The 23,775-nt window shown below is 45.6% G+C and overlaps 1 protein-coding gene across 1 annotated transcript; it reads left to right on the top strand.

Moving 5' to 3' along the window:
• Positions 1-730: 730 nt before the first annotated feature.
• On the top strand, positions 731-19,923 carry LOC128971159 (rap1 GTPase-activating protein 1-like). The gene is made up of 19 exons (XM_054386599.1): positions 731-774; positions 4,528-4,621; positions 5,066-5,101; positions 7,938-7,985; positions 8,837-8,875; positions 8,954-9,145; positions 9,912-10,015; positions 10,491-10,569; positions 10,827-10,880; positions 10,971-11,054; positions 11,310-11,410; positions 11,980-12,109; positions 12,380-12,535; positions 14,916-14,987; positions 15,146-15,232; positions 16,274-16,408; positions 17,062-17,208; positions 18,391-18,494; positions 19,806-19,923. Exons 1-19 carry the CDS (start codon positions 731-733, stop codon positions 19,921-19,923), a joined length of 1,824 nt encoding a protein of 607 aa, XP_054242574.1.
• The last annotated feature ends 3,852 nt before the right edge of the window (positions 19,924-23,775 follow it).

Below are 23,775 nucleotides of genomic sequence, written 5' to 3'. Positions count from 1 at the left end.
TTGATGAGTGAATGCAAATACATGTGGCTAAGGGTTTTCTAACTCCTCAAAATTTGAGCTCCCCTAGAGAACAGCTTACATTTGATAAGGAGGATGTAAAGCCCAGCCTCTGTAGTACTTGATACATAATCAGCCTCACGTACCAAAGGCTAGTGGGTTTGCTGTCTTCTTGGTCTTCCCTTGGAGGGAATGGGAAGTTGAGGAGGATAAATTGTGGAGAATTGCTTGATGCTTACTTTTCCCACTGTATATTGAGAGCTCGGGGAGAGATCTTGCACTATAGCAGAGCTGAACAAGGGACCGTTCTACTGTCCTTGTCCTACCACTGGCAACCCAGAGTACAGCTTCCTCGGCTCAGCTGTCCCAGCAAACCGTTCCTGCGGGCTGTGCATCATCCATGGATTCCCCGGAAAGGGGGGATCGAGGGGGAACTGATCTTTCACCACGGAGGAGGAGCAGAAGTCATCATTCCCTGTTGTCACATCTTCCTCCATCTCGCCTCCTCTGCCTCTCCCGGCGCCGCGGCCCGCCCCGGCGTGGCTGGGGTCCGCTCCCAGCTGTGAGGTGCCCTTTGCTGTCTCTGGCTTAGCAGGAAGAGGAGGGGTGGGGGCGGGAGCCGAGGCTTTGCAGGGGACCGGGAGGGAGCCTGTGTCCTTCTCTATGGCGAGGCAAGGGGAGAGGAGGCTCCCGAGGAGAGACCCCGGGAGCTGACTCGGCGGAGCAGTCCAGCATGTTCTCCCGGCAGCACGGCTGCCCTGCCGGAGCCAGCGGAGGGTACGTACTGGTACCGGTACTTGCACCGGCAGGCCTCATCTCGCCTGGGGCACCGGCCGCCCTGCCTCTCCCTCGGCAACCCGGAGGCAGGGAAGCGATTACCGGAACGGGCCCTGCAGCCGGCGGCGGCTGTATTGTGGGAGCGGGAGACAGAGCCATCGTGGCTTGTCTGAAAGATCGGGGAGCTAAGGAGGGGGAAGGCGATGCCGGTGCCCCAGCCTGGCAAGTTCGGAGCTGGCTTCAGAGCCGGCCGCGCTGCCGTCCCTCTCTCTCTGCCCGCTTTCCCCCTCGCTGCCTGGGCCTGGCTCTGGTCGGGAGCAGGCGGGCGAGCGCGGCCAGTGGGCGCGCCTCTTGCTGAGGGGAAGAGAGGGCGCGCCTGGGGCTCGTCTGCCTCTATCCTCGGGAGCCAATGGGCTCTGCAGTTCGCACTGCCCAGGAGGTGAGAGCGCGGATTCGTTTCCCTCGGGAGCTCTCCTTTCTCCTTTTCTGCAGGGTAGTACCTGATGGGGACTGAGAGTTAGCTGGGTTCTCCGGGCCTGTTCGGTCTCCTGCCTCCTTTTTATGTCGGTGCAAGAAGAGACCTGAGCAGGGATTGCCCACATGGCGGAGAAGTGTCAGGCAGCAGCTCCCCAACAACCAGAAAGTGGAGCACGGCTGGAAATGAGGTTCCCAACTGGAAGTCACAGTCTGTGAGTAGAAAACTCTGTGACCAGCTGAGAGCATCTTACCTGTAGTAGTTGCTTCCTTTTCCTAGTTTTCTCTTGCTAATTCCTTCTGTTGGATTTTAGGATTCTGTGTGTGAGCAACATTCAAAGCCGTAGCAGAGTGAGACTATCCATATCATGTTTGCAGCTGATTTCACTGAATACCTAAAAATTGTGTTTGCCAGAGAAAATATATTTCTCTAAGGTAGAAACAAGGGAGTGAAGGATCAGAAGCTGTTGCTCTAGGGAAGCAGTTGCCCAGAATTTTCCTTATGAGCATTTCAGGCATGTTTCTGTTTGAAATTACTCTCAGTTCCTCTAGATTGCCTGTCTCTTCTGGTGAGGAGTTTAACTTACCAGTGTCTCATTGCAAGAATCACTCATCAGGTTGGGACACCTTTTATTAGACTGGCTGCCATTCCATAATGAGCTACAAACCGTCCCATAATTTTTTGTCCCACTGGAAGGCTTCCAGCTTAGCAAAGACTTTTTACACTGGCAATACACCTGCTTCCCTGTGAACTTGCAGGAAAATAGTTGCCAGATTATTTGTGACATTTCAGAGTGCAAGAAACCTTCTTTACCTATGGAATACTTAGGAGAGATGGATGAAAGGATGTGTGGAATCTGTCCAGGCCAGTTTGTGTTTTTCTCATAACAAATACTTGCATTGACTTGGTTATTGACCTGGCTCAGCTATAGTAGGTGGAAATGGTTTTGAGACAGCTGTATAGAGAGATCCCAGGATTGAAATAGCAGAGCATGCTGCAAGCCAGGAATGCGAACAGGGTTGTGTATGTGGAGACAGTGGCTCAGAGGTCTCCAAAGGTATGTCTCACTCCATTTTGGAAGAGTGGAGCGTTTACTAGTGGATCAGTGGTGCCTGCTTTTAGTTTGGCTACTTGCTTGAAATTAATGTGCAGGTTTCTGTCACTAGTAAAATCCTAGTTTAGTCTTCAGCATTTTCCAGGCCCGCTGCTTCCCCTTGTTGCCACTTCCTAAAAACAAAGCTTCAGCAAGTACACATTTGCACATATAGATTCCTCTCCAGGCTGCAGAATTGCTTTGCTTTTTCAGAAGGCTAATACTCTGCTTTTCTATGGTCAAAGCATTTGAAGTTCCAATTTGAAAAGAACTTTGTTCTCTTTCTATAAATAAAGCTCAGTGCTTTCATTCCAGCAGTTTGGAATTAACAAATGGACTTTCAAAGAATGCTTACAATGGCTTCACATTTTTGTGATATTTTGTAACAGATAACATAAAACCTAAGGCATGCTCCTGGATTCTGGAAGTCCCACATTCTTAATCCAGGGTAAATACAGAACTGAGAACACCTCTAAACGTACGATAATGCTGGTGAGTTTGGCATCTGTTGAAGTCATTTTGACAGCAGAGCTGTGCTGGGATTGAACGGCAGGGAGCAGTTGCAGCATGAAGTGCTCCAATCAGTCCAAAGCATAGAGGTGAATTTATGCTGAGGGAGCAGGACAGGACTGGCCACACCAACATCATGTAGGAGCTCCTACTTTTCCATGGTGCAAGTGTGTGCTTTATTTTCTGCTGAATGATTCAGGATTCAAACCAGTGACAGGCCAAAGAGAAGAGAACACAGCAAGGCCCCGGGACATCCAATTGCACAAATGCTGTACTGTTAATACCTCTCTGAGGATGGCTGGTTTCTGAAATCAAACCAAGTTCTTACCTTTTCTGGGTGTACAGGACAGAAACTTTGGGTTTCTAAAAGAAACAAGGCAAATCTTTCATTACTGGCTTGGATGTAAATTTTGTTAGTGCCTAACCTGCTTCAAGTAAATGAATAAAATTATAAATAAAGGATGTGTTAGTATAATACTAATTTAAAACACATTTACCTCTAACTATTCTGATAGTTAGTTGAGGCTGTCAAGACTAACTTTCCATAGCTTTTATCTCCAGATTAAAGATCTCATGTGAATTGTATGAGAAAATTGTAGGATGGAAGCATTGTGTTACTTTGTGTGAATCAGCCTGTATACAAGTCCCATTGTGCCACTGGGCTGCTGAAACAAATTGTGTGGAGTTGTGGATGCTCCAGTCCTGGAAGTGTTCAAAGCCAGGTTGGGTGGGGCCTTGAGGAACCTGCTTTATTAGGAGGTGTCCCTGCCCGTGACAGGGGTTTGGAACTAGATGATGTCTAAGGTCTTTTACAAACTAAACCCTTCCAAGAATTGTCAGAAGATTTGTGGTCACAGAAATAGAGTGGCTTCAGGTTACTCTTCCATATGACAGGCAATGAAACCACTGGTTTCAAAGTAAGAGTCTTCAGGGCTTGCTAACAGTAGGAGAGCTTCAGCTGGCAGTGAGACTGTCTATAGTGCAATGGGTAATGCAGTGTGTTTTAAAATCCAGTGTATTGTCCACATTACTTTTTTTGTTTCTCTGAGACAAAACAGCAGCAGCACTTCTTTTATGCACTGCTGCTGCAGCAGGGCCCAACATGAGGATGTCTTCAGGAGATGTGCAGACAGAAGCTCATCAAATGTGCATGCTGGTTTTACCAACAGTGGTAATATAGCCTGCATCTGTCCAGTTCTGTTGTAGAACCATGTTATGTTCCTGTCTTGGGGACTAACACCCAGGCTGTGGCAACTGAAGCTGTACTTGAAGTGTTGATTTCAGTGACATTTCAGGGCTTCCAGCTCTTTTAATTTGGTTCCGTTTTGAGATCCGATCCCAAAGCTTTCTGTGAGATCTGTTTTTCTGCTGCTGCAAATATGTGGTAGGGGAGGGACTTGGTGAAATAGAGCAGTCAGCACTTACACAACAATTGTGAGGAAAATAGTGCAAGTGCACGGAGCCAGAAGATACTGGCTGTTACATCCAGGATGTTTGCAGGTGATAAGTGGTGAGTTAAGGCAGCTCAAGGAATCTCAGAGGGAATGACAATGGTGTGGAGACAGGAAGAGTAAGCAGAAGGCAGAGGAGGCACTGCAGGCAAGCACTGGCGTCTGTGAGTTCTCACAGAGTTAGAAGGTTTTGGTTTTTCTTTTTCCTCATCTGTCTCTTGCAGGAGGTTGGAGGAGGGAGTGAGCCACTTCAATGACGTTGTAGACTCTTTCACCAAAGGCCTTCCATGTCCTCTCACCCCTGCTGTTCCCAACAAGGTAAAGACAGTCCACATTTCTCTGATTCAGCGTTGGGATGTGCTTCTGCACTGAGCAGAAGTGGCTGAAAGCAAGCTCATGTGCATGCATACATAGCTGTAATTGCTCACTTCTGTGAGAATTCAAAACCAGATCATGTCATTATTTCTTGGGACTCTAGCAAGTTGGTTCTCTGACCCATTGAAAGAGAGAAATTCCTGACACCTGGCCTATCAGGTTCCAGGTCAAGCTTTTGCAACACAAACTGAAGAAAATTTGACCAGTTGTATTGTCCATGTTTAGCTAAGGAAGAACGACTCCATCTTGCCTTCAGCAAGCAAGTAGTTCCTGTGCCAAAACACGGAAGGAGCTGTTGTCTCCTTCAAGATCTGAGTGACCACAAAGGATAACATTACCTTCTGCAAATGGTAAATTATTTTCACTGTTGTCTTTTTCTTTTCACAGACTGTGGACTTGTTTGAGATGATTGAAAAAATGCAGGTAAGGAGAAATTCTTTCAGACTTTAGAAGCTCTGGATTTTTCATAGCCAAACAAGTACTTGGCTGCCATTTGTCTTGTCACTTAACTCCCAGTGCCCTTTAATTTGGACTTCAGAATATTTAGCTTTTCTAGGCCCAAGCTCCTGTACCTACTCTTAAAGGGAGTTTCCAACGTGTTTTCCTATGTTGGTTTCTCCAGCCAGCATGATGGAAGGAATAGACACAAACAATTAGAATTCTCTGCTTTGCAGGAGTGTCATTCTGAGAGAAATTCAAAGTTGCATTAAGGTACCTCTGCTGTCTTCAAGAAACTGTTTCTGCTGGGTAGCAGCTGCTAATGACAGATGATGAATGGGACGTTAAGGTAACTGCATTTAGCAATGTCAGACATGTCAAGTGACTGCTGTAGTGCCATCTGTAACTGGCACGAGAAAGGGCTTTGCTGTAATTCTCTTAGGGCAATCCATGCATTTAGTTGCATATATTACATCATAAAATTAGAGTAAAAGGGGGAAAAAAACAACTCCACCACAACCCTGCCCTACCCAATAAAGCAACAGTAATATAATAACATGTTATATATGTCATATCTAACAACAAAATCCTAGAACTAAATTTTTCATGTGTTCTCGGAATGTCTTTACACACTACCAGTATTTTCTGAGTGATGCTGTGATTAACCTGCCATAACATAGAACGTAGCACAGAACTTCTGCCTCTTGCTATCTACAACAATTAAATTTATAGCAAACAATTAACTTCTTTTCTGGAATTTGGATAATTAAATTGTGGATATGAAGAAAATACAAAACTTTGGTGGAACTATAAAGGTGAGGAGGTGGAAGGCAGCAACAAAACGCTGAGTATAGAGTTAAGAGGCTGAAGTGCTATTGGACAGACTAGAAATGAGAAGCTGGGGAAGGGAAGGCCCGATTCTATGTATTAATGTGTAGAATCATAGATTTGTTGTGGTTGGATAAGACCTTTAAGATCGTCAAGTCCAACCATTAAATAACGCTGCCAAGGCTAGGACTAAACTATATCTTTAATCACCACATCCCCAAACACCATCTGCTTTACAGCAGCCCACAAAATCTGCCCTCAGGCCTCTGAGATACTCAGCTCCCAGCAGGACCTCCTTTGAAACTGTGAAGTTTTTGCAGTTATCAGATCTGCCAGAAATGCCAAGGAAGGGGAGAGAGGCCTTACAAAATGGCAGTTTCCCGGCCTTCGTTTCCATGTGTGGAAATCCCCTGGTGCATGACAGGTTTGCACTGGTACTTTTCCACAGTTTGTTCCAGGAGGCTGAATCTGCTTTGTACCTACGTGTCCCTCCTGTCCTAATCCTGGTTTTATAGAGCATAGGACTTTCCTGAGATCCCTGTTTTGAGAACCTAGCCTTTCTCAGGAGCCCCAGCATGTGAGGCTGACATCCATCAACTCCAGATCACATCAACAAAACATCCATTTGTACTTTATATTTCATGCACTCCAGTTGCTCAGCTTTATAACTTCTCCAAATACCGAATGATTGCTACCACCTCTGCAGAATGTAAAGATCACCTGTCAGCCTCTGCTTCCTCCTAATTTCACTCTCCTGTGTTCTGGTGGTTGGTTGTTTTGTCAGTGCTGTGTACTGACATTGCAACTGAAACAGATCTTTTGCTGTTTCCAGTGTTCCAAGCTAGTGTTTGTACAGGCTCCACTGTTGAAAATACAAAGGAAAAAGACACTCCCTATTAACTCTTCTCCCTTCCCAAAGGGGAAGAAAACGGGAATAAGGTGAGAGACTTACGGATTGGAAAAGAAAACTAAAAGAGCTTCAATGAATATAATAACAATAAAATGAAATGTATGCAAATGTATACAAGACCAAGATTGAACCCAAGCCCCTGGTGGCAGTTATGTCACTGTCACCACTGATGTTGTGGGCAGGCACTGGGTAAGTCCCGGACTAGACTCTGTCGCAGATGGGAACTGAATTCGGGAGCTGGATTCCAAATCTGGACTCAGGAATACACAAACCCAGACTGAAGGCAACATGTAGAGAGTCCTGCTTGGATGCAGGCCATTGAAGAAGAGGCTTTACCCTCATGATCTCTCAACTTTATACTGAATAATGACATCCACGGGATGGAGGCCATTGTTGGTCAGTTTAGGGTCACCTGTCCTGTCTGCTGCTCCCTGTATGTGTAGTCTTACTTTCTGCATCCCCAGCGTGACACAAAGATATAGCGGTGCCCTAGGTCTTCAGAGGCAAGTATAAACAAAGCCTTTCTGCACCCCAAGCCTTGGCAGTGACTCTAAACATCAGAGCTGTCACAGCCCGAAGCAGTTCCTGTCTGTGCAGATATGCTATTAACTGCAGAAGGTGCCAGCACTGAGCAGAGACTGACCTGGGAAGTCAAATCACTGAACAGGGTTAGTTCTGGACTAGCTCAAACCAGGAAAAGTAGAACAGAAATGAAGTGTCTGAATTACTGTTCTTTTGTGTTATGTCTTTAGCTCTTTTTTAATTTATTGCTTGGGATAAGAAATAAAGTGACTTGAAGAGGTTGGAGAGTTAAATAAGAAAAAAAAAAAGATATTTTATTTCTGCCAACTTTCTGCTTTTTAAAAGATGTTAGGTGGGAAGGAGCTTTTCAGTTTTAGTACCAAACTAAGGGACTGGCCAAGTTCTAGCTTTATTCCTCCTGTTTCTTCTGAACTTCAAACTTGCATAAACCAGAAGATTATATGTATAGAGAATATATTTATTTGGGTTACTGAGAATGGCACAGTAAGTGAGACAGACATGCTAGACCACAGGATTCACTGTCTGTGCCTTTGTTTCCAGGGGAGTCGTCTGGATGAACAAAGATGTTCCCTTCCAGCTCCTCTCAAGGTCAGGCTAAGTCATTGCTTTCTCCTAAGTTGCTGAGAATGGCAGATAATTATTGACCAGGCTTGCAGTGCTCATCTTGGAACTGACAGGGAGCATACTAGGAACAACAGTTGCTGCGCAAGAGGGTGAAGCTGTGCAGCTGAAATAGAATCAGTTCTTCCTTGTTTCAGGTTTCATTAGTTCCAAGAAATGTTTGTCATTATTAACAGTCTTAGTCTTGACTAAGTAATCTCTTAAGTGGTATTCAGTATAAGAGCTGTAGTATTTCTGCAGCCACAGTGCATTAATTTCAGTATTCTTGAGTACTCATGCAGGTGCTGCTGGAAAGCTGCTGTTTCCCTTAATATGAGACATGTTCCCATCTCTAAATTCTCAGCTCTTCTGATCCATTCCTTCATTCCCAGGCTCTAATACTGTTTCTGTTCTTATAGGCATGCCTCAGCACTGCTCAGTTGTGTGCCACACCTCTAGCTATGGAGATGACACAACCTTGATCTCAGCACCATTTCTACTGTCAGCTCTGTCTGCAGAACTGCAGCTGTCTGACACTGGAAAGCAGAGATATTGTCACTCCTAACCTCATCCAATTTGCCAATAGTGTGACTCCCTCCTCATTTTGCATGCTCATGAGAGAAAGTTGGGTGAAATCTGACTCCTGCATTTCTAGTTCTCAAAGTTTTCTACTGTAATGCTGAGGTCTAGGAAATGGAATCTAACCATAAATCCTAGAGTGAAACTCTAAAGATAGACTAGGGCAGAATGGAAGCTGAGGGCACAGCTTGCACTATCATGAGAACATAATACTTTAAAGGATGTTATTCATTTTTGCTAATGGTCTCTTCTGGTTTCAGACAGAAGAGGAATATATTCCTTACCCCAGCATCCATGAGGTGAGTCAGCACTGCTCTCTGTTTTCCCTTGGACTTTATTGGCCTTTCAGCTTTTGTGTTCTCTGTCCTTCTGAATAGGTATTACAGAAAGGGTGGCCATATCCCCTCATTATCTTACCCCAGTTTGGGGGCTACTGGATTGAAGGGACCAGTCACAACCTCTCCAGCCTGAGTCCAGCTTTGCCTGATGTACCCTTTCCCTGGAGTGGTAAAGTGAAACTGGAAAGTGACCCCACAGCCAAGCTGTACCGCAAACATTTCCTGGGCAAGGTAAGGGTGACCTTCAAAGCCTGATCTGAAGGCTGAAATGGATCTCAGAGCTTTTCTGATAGACTTAGTAACAGCTGTCTAGTCCCTCCAGTTCCTCATGGTGCTGGGAACTAACGTAAAGAAGGGTCATACCACCCACTATCCCATAGTGTGTTAAGCTGGCCCCGTGCCCTTGTGGTATGTGCACCATCATCCCCTGTGCATTAACAGAAGAGTCATTATTGCTAATTTATTGTGCCTGGAGCGTTCCTTTCATGTAACATGTTCCAAATTGTCCGAGTTCTGACTGTGTAGCTGGACACTGACTTTAGTGTCATGCACAGGAATGATCTGACACAGTGCTTCCCATGACGCTTCCTCCCTCTGGGCAGAGCACTGAACCAGGCTGCCCAGAGAGGTTGTGGAGTCTCCATCTCTGGAGGCATTTCAAACCTATCCGGACATGTTCCTATGTGATTTACTCTTCTGGGTGATCCTGCTCTAGGAGGGGGTTGGACTAGGTGGTCTTGAGAGCTCCCTTCCAACCCCTGCCATCCAGTGATTCTGTGAAGTCTTGCAGTCCTGGTTACTGACTTCATTCACTCCGTCTGTCTTCTCAGTTTGCAGGTGACTTTGCCTTTGATGTGAGGTGTCTGCTCCTCTGGTGGTGGAACAGCCCAGCCCATTCATTATTGCAGGGGAATGGTGGTTTATCTCTCTCCTCTCTTGAAGATAAGCATGACAAACACAGTGCTGGTGATCATGCATCTTGGCTTCCTTTTTTCAGGAGCACCAGAACTTCTACTCCAGTGACGTGTCCCTGGGCTGCCTGGTGCTTTCTGTCAAGTATGAACAGATCGAGAAGCAGGAGAGTCTGCGTCTCCTGCTGAGGTAACGCTTCCTTACGTGGATGAAGGACAGAAGTGGAGTCATTCTTCTTTTCAGTTTTCATACTACTTGCAGCACCTTTCTCTCAATAGCTTGTTTGAAGGGGACTCTGACAGTCCAAAGTTTCTTCTCCCTTAGACATCTCTCCTTTAATAAACATATATAGAGGAAAGCAAACTTTACTGCATCAGCCTGCTGGAGCAATCCTGCACCAGTGTCTGCCTCCTCTACTTTGCATGGATCTGCTTTCCTAGGCTGTCTCTAACAGAGCTTTAGCAGTCATAGAACCATAGATTGTTTAGTTTGGAAAAGATCTTCAAAATCATCAAGCCAATTGGTAAGCCAGGACTGCCAAGTCCCCCACTGAACTGCTGTTAGGGTAACCTGAAGAAATGGCCACTCTGCCTTTAAAGGGACAGTGTTTGTTTCTTGAGTCTCCCTTCAGCCTTTGCTCTAATGAATTTTTGGTTTGTCTCAGGACTCGGACTGGCACCAAACATGACCTGATCCCCATTTCCTGTCTGAATGAGTTTCCCAATGCTGTCCAGATGGCAAAGGTGAGATTTGTGCTTGCCGGTTTGCTCTAAATCCTTCCTTCTTCAAGTTGTTTTCACCTCTGTCCTCCTATTTTCCCCTTTTCTACTACCTTTTTATACTTCCATTTAGTTTCTCTTCTTTCTCTTCTCATTTCACCTCAGAATTTTTGCTTGATGGGACTCCTGTCAGGTAATTATAGAGTGTCTGTGCTTTCATGCATTTAGCAAGCTGGGGTATATGATAATCTCACTTTGTTTGCCTCTCTCTCACTCAACAGCTTCTGTGTGAGGATGTGAATGTGGAACGCTTCTTTCCTGTCCTCTACCCCAAGGTACAGTGTTATGATGTGTCTGTCTGTCCCTTTTCCACCAGGATCTGGCTAATGACAGTCAACTGACAGTTTGTGTTTTGATTACTCTAGGCTTCGCAGCTTATTGTTGCTTTTGATGAGCATGTCATAAGCAATAACTTCAAATTTGGGGTCATCTACCAGAAACCTGGACAGGTAAGCTCCCTCAGATCCTATAGTTCTTGAGGCAAAGCATAAAGAGTCGGTTCTCTTATATATATATATATATATAATACAGGGTCTGCACTACCCTGTACAAAATGTAGGTGCTATACAGAGAAAAGGGAGAAGCTTGCCTCATGGTGGTTGATCTGTGGGTACAGGTCCTCAGAGCTGGTTGAACTGTGTGTAGGAATTGCTGCCTGTTCTTTGCTTCTTGTGCTTCTTGTGACTTCTCCTTTCCTTTTGAAGACGACTGAAGAGGAAGTCTTCAGTAACACAGAAGAGAGTCTGGGGTTCCTGGAGTTCCTGGATTTCCTTGGTGACAAGGTTCTGCTGCAGGATTTCCGTGGGTGTGTACTCAGCACCCTGTGTATTCAGAGGCTGTTACTCTGTTAGGGCCTTGCTTCTGGGAAAGGGCTGTGGCCACTGAATCCCAGTGCAGGTGAAGAAGCCCAGAATGATTCTGTCAGGCATCCTGGCTGCCAACAAGTTGCAGCTTAGGGCTTTGTTGGTATTTTCATTTAAAGACCTCCTGTATCTCAGTCTGACCCACAGCATCAAGAATGATTTTCTTTGTGCAGATGCAAGTTGTTTTTCAGTGTCTGGGGTCAGTGTTGTTTTAGTCTCTCTCTGTCTGTGGAGCAGCCTTTCCTTTCTGTAGCTCTAAGTGATGGAAAAATCACAAAGCCCCTTTGAGGGGCCCTGGTTTAGCTTTATAGCTGTTAGCAAGCATGTTCAGCAGCAGAAACTTTGTGCAGCTTCAGTTAGTGTGTTTGCTTTGGGAAGATTTGGTGCCTCACTATCACTTATTTCTTTGATGCTGTTGATATACCAAGCTACTGTTACTGATCTTGTCTTTCTTCTCTCCACTTTCTCACCTCTGTCTTGCCTGACCTGTGCATGGTATGGATTTACTCAGATTCCGGGGAGGCTTGGATGTTACCAGAGGTCAAACGGGCACTGAGTCAGTCTATACAAATTTCCAGGGCAAGGAGATAATGTTTCATGTGTCTACAAAGCTGCCCTTCACAGAGGGAGATTCCCAGCAGGTATTCTGAAGAGAATTGAAGAATGCAAGAGTATGGCTAAGAGAGGAGGGATACATGAGGAGGGACTGCAGAAAGGGGGAAATGCCGAACTGCTTAATGTTGGGAATTGTGGCTGGAGGAATGCTGAAAGTAGTGCTGAGAGGTGTGGTTCAGCAGATGGGTTGGAGGTAATAGGCAGGCTGGTGTTTGAGACCCCATTGTACAGTTCTGCTGTTTTGGATTTTTTTTATGCTGCCCTCTCACTTTCTTTCCTTTTTCCCTTCTCTCCAGCTTCAGCGGAAGCGTCACATTGGGAATGATATTGTGGCCATCATCTTCCAAGATGAAAGCACACCTTTTGTCCCTGATATGATTGCCTCTAATTTCCTGCATGCCTATGTGGTAGTTCAGCTGACTCATGGTGCCAGTGGGGACACTTTTTACAAGGTAAAGAGAGCCAATAGATTCCTCTGCACTGATCCACTGATCTTGATCCTTGAAGTGGAAACCTGTTCTTGGGCTTCTGGGAGAGGTACAGGTTCAGCTAGCTATCATCCTGACTTGAATTTCTGAAGCCTAAAGAGTTCAAGCAGGATGAATTTGGATAAAACATTATTGTTTGCATCAAAGAGCATGAGGTACCACTGATCCTGTTTGGAGGATGTAATGCAAGCAAGACATGAGTCAGGTGAAACTACTTCACCTGGCTAACAGCCATGTCTGCATTGCTCATGCTGCACAGCACAGTGCTGAGAGCTTACATGACTTGAGACTGCAGATCAGATACAGCTTCTTGGCCTAATGTCTGGAATCATAGAATCACAGAATGGCTTAGGTTGAAGGGACCTCAGAGATCATCTACTGCAGCCTCCTGCCGTGAGCAGGGATGCCTCTCAACTAGACTCAGCTGCTCAAGGCCTCATCCAGCTTGGCCTTGAAGACCCCTAGGGAACAGGCATCCACAACCTCCCTGGGCAACCTGTTCCAGAGTATCACCAACCACATACTGAAGAACTTCTTCCTAAGATCCAGTGTGAACCTGCTCTCCTGCAGCTTCAAACTATTCCCCCTTGTCCTGTCTCTAGACACCCTCATGAAAAGTCTCTCTCCAAAGCAGCTGCATTGGCTTTTGGGAATCCCAGAGCTGATGCCCATCTGGCAAGAAAGAGCTGCCTGTTAAGGTGCTGCATTTGAAAGAGGCCTTGCTATAACTCAAATTCCCCATCTGCAGACTTTGGATACAGCTCTTTCTCTGTCACATGACTCTGGAAGGATGTCTCATTTGGTGATGATGAGTTCTACAAGAACACCGAGAATATGAAAATTAGGACAGGTTCTCCATCTTGTCTCCCACCAAAAAGAGTGCTGGAGGTAGAACAACCACCTTCAATTGTTTTTTGTCCTCTGAGCAGCCATGTTCCTAGTGACAAGATGGCCTCATGTTGATCAGGGGCATGGAATTCCAGTTCTCTTGCTCTCTCTTTGGTAGGATGCAGAGGTTCACTGGGTTTTTATAATGAGAAGAAGCTGAGAAAGTTTGCCATTTTTCTTGTCTCTTCCTACTACTGTTTTAATCTTGCCCTGTCTGCACTGCCATTGTTCTTGTCACAGTAATAAGGTTGCTCGTGTTATTTCATGAAAAAGAAATAGTCCCAGTCAGGGCTTTTCCAGTCATTCTGCCTCAGGAGCATTCTAGGACCTGAGAGACTGCAGTTTGGGAAGTTCTTTTTCCTTCCCTTGTTCCCTTTGCTCAGGCTTTAGTGCCTGGTAGTTAAATTGGATGATTAATTGCATTTATTTCTTTGAATCAGTTTTTGCAATCAGAACTAGAATGCAAAGTAGGATTTTTAACAGTTTGATATCTACTGGGAGGAAGAAGGAGGCATTGTAACTAGAGGAGCTGACCTGCAATGTGAGAAACCTGAATTAAATAGAAAAGCCCTTCCCCATTTCCTCTCAGTAAGTTCATGCCTCTCACTGATTGACACTTACACTGCAGTGTTACTTTGAGGCAGGTGCTGTTAAGCTGTCATGACATTGTTCTCTGTTGTATGAAATGGCAAATGATGATATTGCTCCATCTCAGACATGACCAAAAAATGACTGTGAGATATTCAAAAGTAATGGTGAAAGTGATGGTAAAATAGCTGCATAGAATTATGGGTGAGTGCCAAGTGCCAGCAGGTCAAAACCAGACTGCGCTACAGTTACTTTCTTGGCATTGCTGTAGCAGGTGGAGCCTGTTAAAAAAAACTAGAAACAATCCCCCTGCATTTCTTTATCTCTTAGTGGCAAAGTGCCACATTGGACTGGGAGAGGTGCTGGTACTGAGACAATCCCCTCAGTGTCCCACCACGGAGGATTCACTGTCAGGACAACTAGATGGGCAAAGGTTTGTCTAGATGAAATAAAAAGATGTAGGATGAACATTTTTCTTGATCTAAAGATGTTGGTTGGTACCAAAAATACTGATTTTTTTTTAATATGCAATTTCAGCTATTTTTTTACTTCAGCTGTTTTTGCTCATTTTTTTTGTTTAAGCTATTTTTCATCTGTTTTTTGTTTCTCTTACTGTGCACACATTTGGCTGACTGAAATTCAGGGATATCAATCAGCACATCCATTCACTGAGTTCAGAAACAGCTGCACAGGCCAGCATATTGATTTCTTTTGGTTATGGGCCAGGAGGGATCAGATGTACCATAATAGTTTCAAGGTTTTGATAATCTCACTTGGGTTGTGATACTTTCTTTTTTCTTCCCTTTTTTTTTTTCTTTTGTTTTGTTTTGTTTTCTTTTCTTTTCTTTTCTTTTCTTTCCCCTTACAGGTTTCAGTCACAGCCCGGGATGATGTCCCCTTCTTTGGACCCCCTTTGCCAAATCCAGCCATATTTAGAAAGGTTTGTTTCTCTGGTCCAGTTTTAGCTGGCAGGGGGATATCACACACACCGTTGTGTGCTGAGGCAGTATTGTCAGTCAGTCTTAGATGATTCTGGAAGTCTGAAAAGCAGTAAGGCAGAGGTTTCTTCTCCAGTGCAGCCTTCATCTTGCTTTGCAGAGTGCAGAGTTCCGTGAATTCCTCCTGGTCAAGCTCATCAATGCTGAGTACAGCTGCTACCGAGCTGAGAAATTTGCTAAATTAGAGGTGAGTCTCTCACGTAGTTACTTCCAGTTAGAACTGTAAACCTCTATTATTGCAGATTAAAAAAATCCTCTACCATCTTTGACTTTATTTTGCTTCTCATTTGTGTTGCTTATAAAAGAAAGACAAAATCCTCAGCTGTGAGATGCTTCCTTTGTATTTCACAGCAGGAGTGAGAAAACATGAGCAGGTACCTTCTGAGGTAAAGATCTAATCCTTGGGTAAGAATGGGGATGTGGTGCATAGGTTTTGCTGGAGGAGATTCTGCATTAGCTAAAACTTAGTATTGTGGACCTGCTGGAGTGGATCTGGAGGCCACCAAGATGATCAGAGGGCTGGAGAACCTCCCCTATGAAAACAGACTGAAAGAACTGGAGCTGCTCAGCCTTGAGAAGAGAAGGCTCTGAGGAGACCTTAGAGCTGCATTTCAGTATCTGCGGGGGGCCTACAAGAAGGCTGGGGGAGGGACTGTGTAGAAAGGCTTGTGGTGATGAGGAGGAATGGTTTGAAACTGGAGCAGGGGAGATTTAGGTTGGATATGAGGAGGAAGTTCATTATTATGAGGATGCTGAAATACTGAAACAGCTTGCCCAGGGATGTGGTTGAGGCCCCATTGCTGGAGACATTCAAAATCAGACTGGATGTGACCCTTGGCAGCCTGATCTAGTTGGAGGTGTCCTTGCTGAGACCAGTGGGGTTGGACAAGATGACCTTTGAGGGTCCCTCCCAACATGATGCAGTCTTGGAATCACTGATACTTTCAGTCCAGGGTACCAAAATTCTGTTCCAGACTCTGTTTCATCACCTGTATAAAAAGTAATGATGTGTTTGTGATTTGCTTTAGAAAGAGTTTAACAGGGCTGTGAAATGTTCCAGAACTCTGCCGCTAAAACCACTTTGTAATATTTTTGTTTTGGGGTTGTTTGATTTTTGATTTGTTGGGTTTTTTTAAGGAGGTTGTGGGACATTACCAAAGCAGGGTGGGTGGAGGACATCCCTCCACTCCCAGTAACAGCTGTGTTTTCATTCCCAATCTTGGTGCAGGAAAGAACCCGAAGTGCCCTCCTGGAGAGCCTTTTTGAGGAGTTGCAGCTTCGCAGCCGCAGGATGATGGGGTTACCCACGGCAGAGGATGACAAGATAGAGAATGGCAGTGGGGGCTTCCTTGAGAATTTCAAGGTGAGCAGGAGTGGATTGACCTCCTACCCACCTGCTCATACTTTTCTCAAGCTCATTGAGTGTCCCTCCAAGGAATATTTGCCCTGCTGATCAGCTGTGCATAGAGTCAGACAGAAAACAGATCTCTCCATCCAGCAGCCTTCCTTTAGAGCATCTTCAGCTGTGCTTTGCCATATCTCTCACAAAACATTCTTCCCTTTTCTGTGCTCCTTCCTACGCAGTTACAGCCTGACCCAGGGTGGAAATCTGTACTGTCTCTGTGAAATCAAACTCTTTATGCTTCAGGCTAGTGTCTAATGTCAGGTGGAGTTTCTCTCCATAATTTGCAGAAAAAGTAGTGAGTGTTTGTAAGAGGAATTGTAATTGCTTGTAGCAAGCAGCTTTTAGCTCCTACAGCAGACCTCTTTTGATTCATTTTCATTATAACTTAAAAGAGTTGCAGGAACCACTGCAACAGTTTCTGACACACTTGTGAGTGCGCTGTCTTGAAGATCTGTGATGCTTTACTTAGCCTTGCAAAAGCCAGAGTTAGGATCTGGTGTTGGTCTGTCACAGTTTTCCACCTGCTCAGTGGTGCTTTCCATACTCCCCTGCCATGTGCGTGCCTACAGGTGTGTCTGTGTTTGTCTGTTTCCCTGCCTGCCCCTGTTCAGCGGGTGATCAGAGGCCGCAGCCAGAGCCTGGATGCCGTGGGGATATCCCTGAGGAAGCAGCAGCCAGCCACGCTGCCCGGCCGCACAGCTCCAGCTGGCCTTGCCCTCAGCCAGAGCGTCGCCGAGGGCCCTAAGGCTGTTGCTGCGGTAAGGCACTGGGGTGGGCTGGAGGAGACCTGGCAGCCCTTTATGACCCACTCATAGCCTTTACTCCTCTTTCCCAAGTGGTTAATCCTCTTGTCCTTCTGTCAGTCTCTTTTTGTTGCATCATCCTGTTTCACAAGCTGTGACACTGCATGTTGTAGTCTTGTGTTGTCTGTACCTGTCTCTAGCCCCAGTGCTTCTGTAAAATAGAGCTGAGATTGGTGCAGACTGGGAGAAGGAAGCCAAACATGACTGTCCAGCAGACATCTGTCTCTGCTGTCCTGGGTTAGATGCTATATATTGTCATACCTTCAGAAAGGCATGCACTGTGGTTTGGCCAGAGCGGTGCTGTGCTGTCATGCAGCAGGAGCTGAAAACACAAGGACAGTAGATCTCTTAATTTCTTTAGCTTCACCAGTCAGCCTATTTTCTGTAATATAAACAGGTGCCTGATGTTTATTCAAGGTTCTGTTTTCCTGTACATAGAATTTGCATTTTGGAAAAAAATAACATAATTAATGAAGTTTGGGGTGAGAAAAAGGGTGACTATTCCTGCTCACTCTCAAAGCCTTTCTTGATAGTGACACTACACGTGATCAGTGGAAGCATTCATGACAGATGTGGCCAAAAGCAGATCCATGTTTCTGTTGGCTTGGCTGAAGTGCATCCAGCTGATTGTGGTTTCTGCAGTTGTGATGTCAGGCAAACTACAAAAAGCCATCTGAGAAAACCAGGAAGGTGTCTTTCAGTGTGGAAGTTTCTTAGTGGCAGTTTGCTCAGCTGTGGGCATTCTTTATGTCAGCACAGCAAAGTCACAGGGTGGTAATGACCTGGGTTTGCTGCCTCCCTCCTTTAACTCTGCCTTTCTGATTCTGCCTCTACTTCTCTCCTCATGTGAGGATACTTCCCTTCCTGAGCCTCTTTGGCTGTACACCAGCCATGTTGTATCTTGTTCTGCCTTGGTCACTATCTCTATCTCTCTCCTACCACCTTTGTAAGACCTTCTCTTTCTCACTGACAGAAGGTGCTCCTTGCACTGCTGGAGCTGGGCCATGCTATTGTATTGCAGAGTAAAGGAGAAGATCTTGATCCACGTCACAGACTCCTTCTCCCATGCTTCCAGTTCTCCAGTTTTTCCTGCCTTATTCTCTTCCCTTCTTTCTGTCATTCTTTCCTTTTTTCTAGTCTTTTGCCTTGCCTGGTAGGAGTCCATCACGATCTCGAGCCAGCCACTTCCATGGGCGACGAAGCAGTGCCATTGGCATTGAGAACATACAGGAAGAAAAGAGGTATGAGCCATGGGAAGGTGAGAGAAGGGAGCTGGAAGGCAGGAATGAGACCTGAAATGGGAATGGTTGGAATGGGAAGAAAAGCCTGATTATTAGCTCATGGAGAAATGGACAAATGGCAGTAAAAAAAAAAAAGCTATTTGAAAGCGAGTCAGCATTTGAGGAGGATGGGTTTGTTTGGTGTTTTTTTAGTTCTTTTTGTTGGGAGGAAATTGGGAAGCTCTCAGGTTTATTTAGCTCCCCTATTGCTTGTTTGTGATCTGAGCTATGAGGAGCAGTGAGCCTGACCTTGTATTTTGTGACAGACCTTTTGGGTGATTCTTGAAGTTGCAGTTTCACTAGCAACTGATCTCTTCTAACAGTTCATTGCTACTAAAAAGCAGACACCATACTTTCCTAGTGTCTCTGTCAACTACCCAATCCTGTCCCATGCCTTCTGACTTCTCAGATGCTTAGTGGAGCGTTCATGGGACTGATTCAGCCCATTTCCCAGGAAAAGGATCAACTTCCTTTCATCTGCCAGATTCTACCCTGAACTGGCTCACAGAGAAGGCTGATGGGCACAAAGACTGATGGAAACTATACTCATCGGGGTGAAGGCTGAACAGGCTCTCCCTCTGGCAGCAGTGAGCTCAGCATGTCATGTGTGGCTTCTCCCTGAAGCTTCCCTTTCATGTGTACAGGGGAGACTCAGCTTTGGATTGTGGCTTGTGAGGAAGTGTTCCTCAGCATATCCTCTGTGCTCAGCACTGGTGAGGCCACACCTCGACTGCTGTTTTCAGTTCTGGGCCCCTCACTACAGGAAGGACATTGAGGGGCTGGAAGTGTGTCCAGAGAAGGGCAGTGAGGCTGGTGAAGGGCCTGGAGCACCTGGCCTACGAGGAGGGGCTGAGGGAGCTGGGGTTGTTCAGTCTGGAGAAGAGGAGGCTGAGGGGAGACCTAGTTGTTCTCTACAACTACCTGAAGGGAAGTTGGAGTGAGGAGGGGCCCACCTTCTTCTCCTTGGTGGCAAGTGACAGGGCCAGAGGAAATGGTTTCAAGCTACACCAAGGGAGGTTCAGGAAGGAGTTCTCAAGCATTGGAATGGTCTGCCCAGGGCAGTGGTGGAGTTACCATTTGTGGGGGTGTTTGAGTGCTGTGTGGACCTGGCATTTAGGGACAAGGTTTAGTGTTGACCATTCAGTGCTGAGTCAAAGGTTGTACTGGATGATCTTGGAGATTTCTTCCAACCAGATAAATTCTCTGATTCTGTAAGCATAGATAGAGTTTAACTCTGGCCCTGTGATCCATCTGGTTTCTCTTTTGTCCCAGCAGAAACACTTCAGAGAGGATACAGAAGGTGCTGGACACTCCAGGAACTTTCTCTGACCTGAAGTCTGATGCATCAAGTCCCGGCTCCCCAGAGTTCCCCATCAGAAAGAACAAGTGAGTGGAAAATAATGACTGTCTGAAAGATGCTCACTGTGTCTGGTGCTGGGTTAAGTGTGGTGCATATCTTGCTCTTTTGGACGCTTTACTGAGGTTGTCCACGTCAGGCATTGCATCATTTTAAATGATAGATGTGTGGCTGTGGCACAGTAATTCAGAGCATGTAAGGAACTCAGCTTTCTTAAACTGGAGCTTTCTTAATGTGGAAAAAGACTAGATCACTGAAAGGTAATGTTGGCTGTATCTTTAATGTTAGCTTGTATCCAACAGGGTACACAAAGCCCTAGCAGTCCAGTTATCCATGCTTACTGATGTGTGTGTTTCCTCTGTAGCTTGCTCTGGCATGATTTTGGAGCTTTATGGAGAAGCTTGGACAAGGGTATGTTGGGTTATACTCAAGTTCTGCCCCTTTAAGCAGGATTCATCCTGCTGCTCCCAACCAGGGTGAACTCAGCCTGCCTTCCATCCTCCCCCAGAGTTACAGCAGGTGTTAGAGCAGGATCTGATTTGTTGCACCTGTGTCTCATTGCACAAGGATGCCATACCACACCCCGTGCTCTCCTACTGAACACTTTCCCTAATAGGCTGCAAAAGAGTTCCCCAGTTTCTGGTGAGCAAAGATTGGAGAAATGTATTTTCCTGGCGGTGCAGCTTTGCTCTTGCTGAGCTGTGGTATGCTGGAATATGATCCTGTATAGGATACTTCAGGGAAGCCACACATTGAGATTTCCAAAGCTCCAGAGCATCCTGTCTCTCGCTTCCAGGCTGCAGCTGACTTTCAGGAACAGCTTGTCATCCTTATTGGGGGTTTTTGGTTTGGTTTGGGTTTTTTTCTGATGGGGGATGGGGGGGATGGTTTATGAGGACTCTTGGATGAGACCTGTGGCCAAAAGGGCACTGAGTGCTGTGGAGCAAGGCATGCCCCTTGCATAAGGCTGGGGCTGCTTTAAGAAAATTCAAGCCTCTATGGCTTAGTTGCTGCAGGTCCAAGTCTGACAAGGAGGGACCTTCTTTCCAGCCTGACTCAGTGCTCCTTATGAACTATGTGCTGTGACTACCTGCAGTAGTTCAGTTGCCCAATTGTATGCTTTAGGACTGCCCATAATTTCTCACAACCAAGGGGCAGAGTTATGGCAAGTATCTTTTTCTGACAATTATTTTTCTATTGTGTGAATATCCAGAATGTTGGTAGGGAGAAGGATGGTAGCACAGCTGGAGGTATGGACCGTTTAAGATGCTAGCTCTGGCAACCAAGGACAAGAGAGAATGCGGTACATGGAACTGCCAATTGGTCAGCAACCCCCCTCTTCTGGCATTCCTGTTTCGTCCCACCTCCCCTTCCTCATCCTGCCTGGGACCTTGTTAGTGAAGTAGAAGCTCCTGGCTAGGCATGTGTGAGGGGCAAGTGGTCTGATGAGGTGGCTAAAGTAACCTTGCATAATCAGCAAGAACTTCGCCTGGTAATAAAATCTCTCCTAGCTTGGCTAGTCTTGGTTACACCCTGCTTCCAAATGTGGACATGTCCTGGAAAAAAAGTGATAAAGCTTTCTTGACATCTGCTCCTGATGTCTGCATTTGATTGTGGGTTTCCCCCACTTGCTAACCCTCATTCTCCATTCACCAGCTGAGGGGTGAGCCAGCTGCAGTGTCTGTTTCAAATTGGTGCTACCTGAATTCAGAGAGCAAAAAGAGCATGGAATTGCACTAAAAATATTTGCATGAATATTGCTTATCCACATAAGGCATAACCTATATGATTTGACAGCCTGTCTGCTTCTGTTCCCTGGGTTCTCTTGTGCTTGTCTTTTCCCAGTCAAGCACTCAAAACCCCTTGTATGATCACCAGGAAAAGGCTTTTCACGGTGGTGGTGGTTTAGTCTGTTCCTGGAGTTTAGTTTGTTTGGAGATGGGCTGTAGCATGGAGTTTTGCATTAGCTAGAGTTGTGGTTTCAGAATTAGGGACCAACCCAGGTACAATCACACATTTTGAGTCCTATCTGGGGCAGGGATTCAGGGACACAGCATTCTACCATGTAAAGCCCACCACTTTCACCCTGACAGGGTTAGCACAGTACTGCAGGAATAGGCTAGGAGTCTAATAGAAGTACTTCAGTTTTGCTGAAGTCTATTTAATGTTCATTAATGGTGGAACCACAAGTCAGGGTCATGATACAGGTGTATTTCTAGTGCAAAGAGTTCCAGCTGGTCCTAGAGTAATTTATGCAGCTGATATTAAAACAGTAGGTTGTCAACCCCCTCTTTGTTCTCTCCATGGAGCAGTGTCACAGGAAACTGATCGCAAAAATGTCCAGTGTGTTGCTGCTACTCTGAAACAATCAGTTCAGATTCCAGACTTGAATGATCAAACTCTTGTTCTGCCAGAGCCAACCTGGAAATAAATGCCAAGGGAATACACAAATAATGTATTAATTCTTTACAGCAGAGATGAGCCAGCACTGGCTGTCCTCACCTGCCGATTTCCAGCACACCTTTAGGCAGAGATCAGCCACATAGTTTCCTTGCACTAACTGCCTTCTCTTCCACATGCAGACATTTGGACATTTGTCCTTATTTTTCTGCTCTACTGTCCATGTAGCCTTCCAAATAATCCTTCTTCCCAAGGGACAGACTCAAAAGGAGTGAGCCAAGCCCAAGTAGCAAAATTCCTGAGGATCAGAGCCAGATGGCTTTCTGGGTTGAATTTAAAAAACACTGTGCTGTGTATGTTCAAACCCTAAAAAGAGTACATGGCTGTTTTGTTTTCCCTCCTCAGACACATCTGATTGGGGACATAACCTGATCAGAAGTGGATCAGATGCTGCTCAGTCATTGGTTACCTCACTGAAGATTACTGGCAAGACTTTTGGGGTGAAATGAAAAGTCCTGGCCAAGAGGAGCATGAACTTACTTAAAAGACCTCAAGGACTGTTAGAAGACCAAGTGGCACCAAGTTAATGCTCCACTGGCAGTTCCTGGAACAGGGACCCTTGGAAGGGGTAATGGACAGATAGCTCCTATTGGAACATTTTGGCTCTATGCCCTTCCCATTGCCCAACTGGCAGCCACTGAACCAGCCTCTACCTCCCTTTCTCTTCTCCCATCATCTGAACAAGAAGAAAACAGCTTGGCCTGCAGAAGGCAGGAACAGAAGAACACATCTCCACCTCTTTCTCTAGTACCTTTGGATGACACAGGTCAGGAAGCACAGTGCAGAGAGTGAGGCCAGAGAAACTTGCTGAGGAGGTACTTTGTGGAAATCTATGTCCCTGCTTACTTACATTAGTTTTTTATTTGCTGTGCCAAGGGAGAAGCATGTTGGCCTTAATTTCCTCCAAAATGCATTTCCTAGACTCCTTAGGAATTATTTTTGGCCTGTATTGGCTCATTCTTTACTGTTCTCCCTGTTGCATGCTGGCATGTAATATGCCTGGGACTTCAGGTTACATTACTGCTTGTAGATCAAGACTGGCCACATTTTTCAGCTTTTCTGAAGGAATAAATATATTTAGTATGTTAAAGGTGTCTTATCTTTCCTGCCTTTTTTGGGTTTCTTAATGTTTTCAAGCACTTCATCTCTCTTGCTGGCTGCTCTCTCTTGTCTCTTCCAGTCACCTTGCTGCAGAGTAAAAGGAAGTGTCCTGTGCTTCCAGTGTTTATGTAGTACCTTGGACTTCAAAGGAGAAAGTGGCCATCACCTCAGGCTGTATGTGTCTGTGTTTCTAGGGGAACAAGCAGGAAGACAGAAATCCAGATATTACAGTCCTGTAACAATTTAATCCTCATGCTTTTAGGGTTAGAAAAAAGAACGAATTGGGAAAGAAAGAATGCAAGACATTAAATTTTTAGTGTTTGA

Source organism: Indicator indicator, chromosome 14, assembly GCF_027791375.1.
Source record: "Indicator indicator isolate 239-I01 chromosome 14, UM_Iind_1.1, whole genome shotgun sequence".
NCBI lineage: Eukaryota > Metazoa > Chordata > Aves > Piciformes > Indicatoridae > Indicator > Indicator indicator.
This window is presented reverse-complemented; position numbering and strand designations above follow the sequence as displayed.

What these genes read in the sequence shown, in the direction of transcription:
- LOC128971159 (XM_054386599.1), top strand. Translation starts at nt 731, where the DNA reads ATGTTCTCCCGGCAGCACGGCTGCCCTGCCGGAGCCAGCGGAGG. An exon ending in CCTGCCGGAGCCAGCGGAGG is followed by an intron (nt 775 to 4,527) that starts GTACGTACTGGT and finishes TGTCTCTTGCAG; the next exon opens with GAGGTTGGAGGAGGGAGTGA. An exon ending in TCTACCAGAAACCTGGACAG is followed by an intron (nt 11,055 to 11,309) that starts GTAAGCTCCCTC and finishes TTCCTTTTGAAG; the next exon opens with ACGACTGAAGAGGAAGTCTT.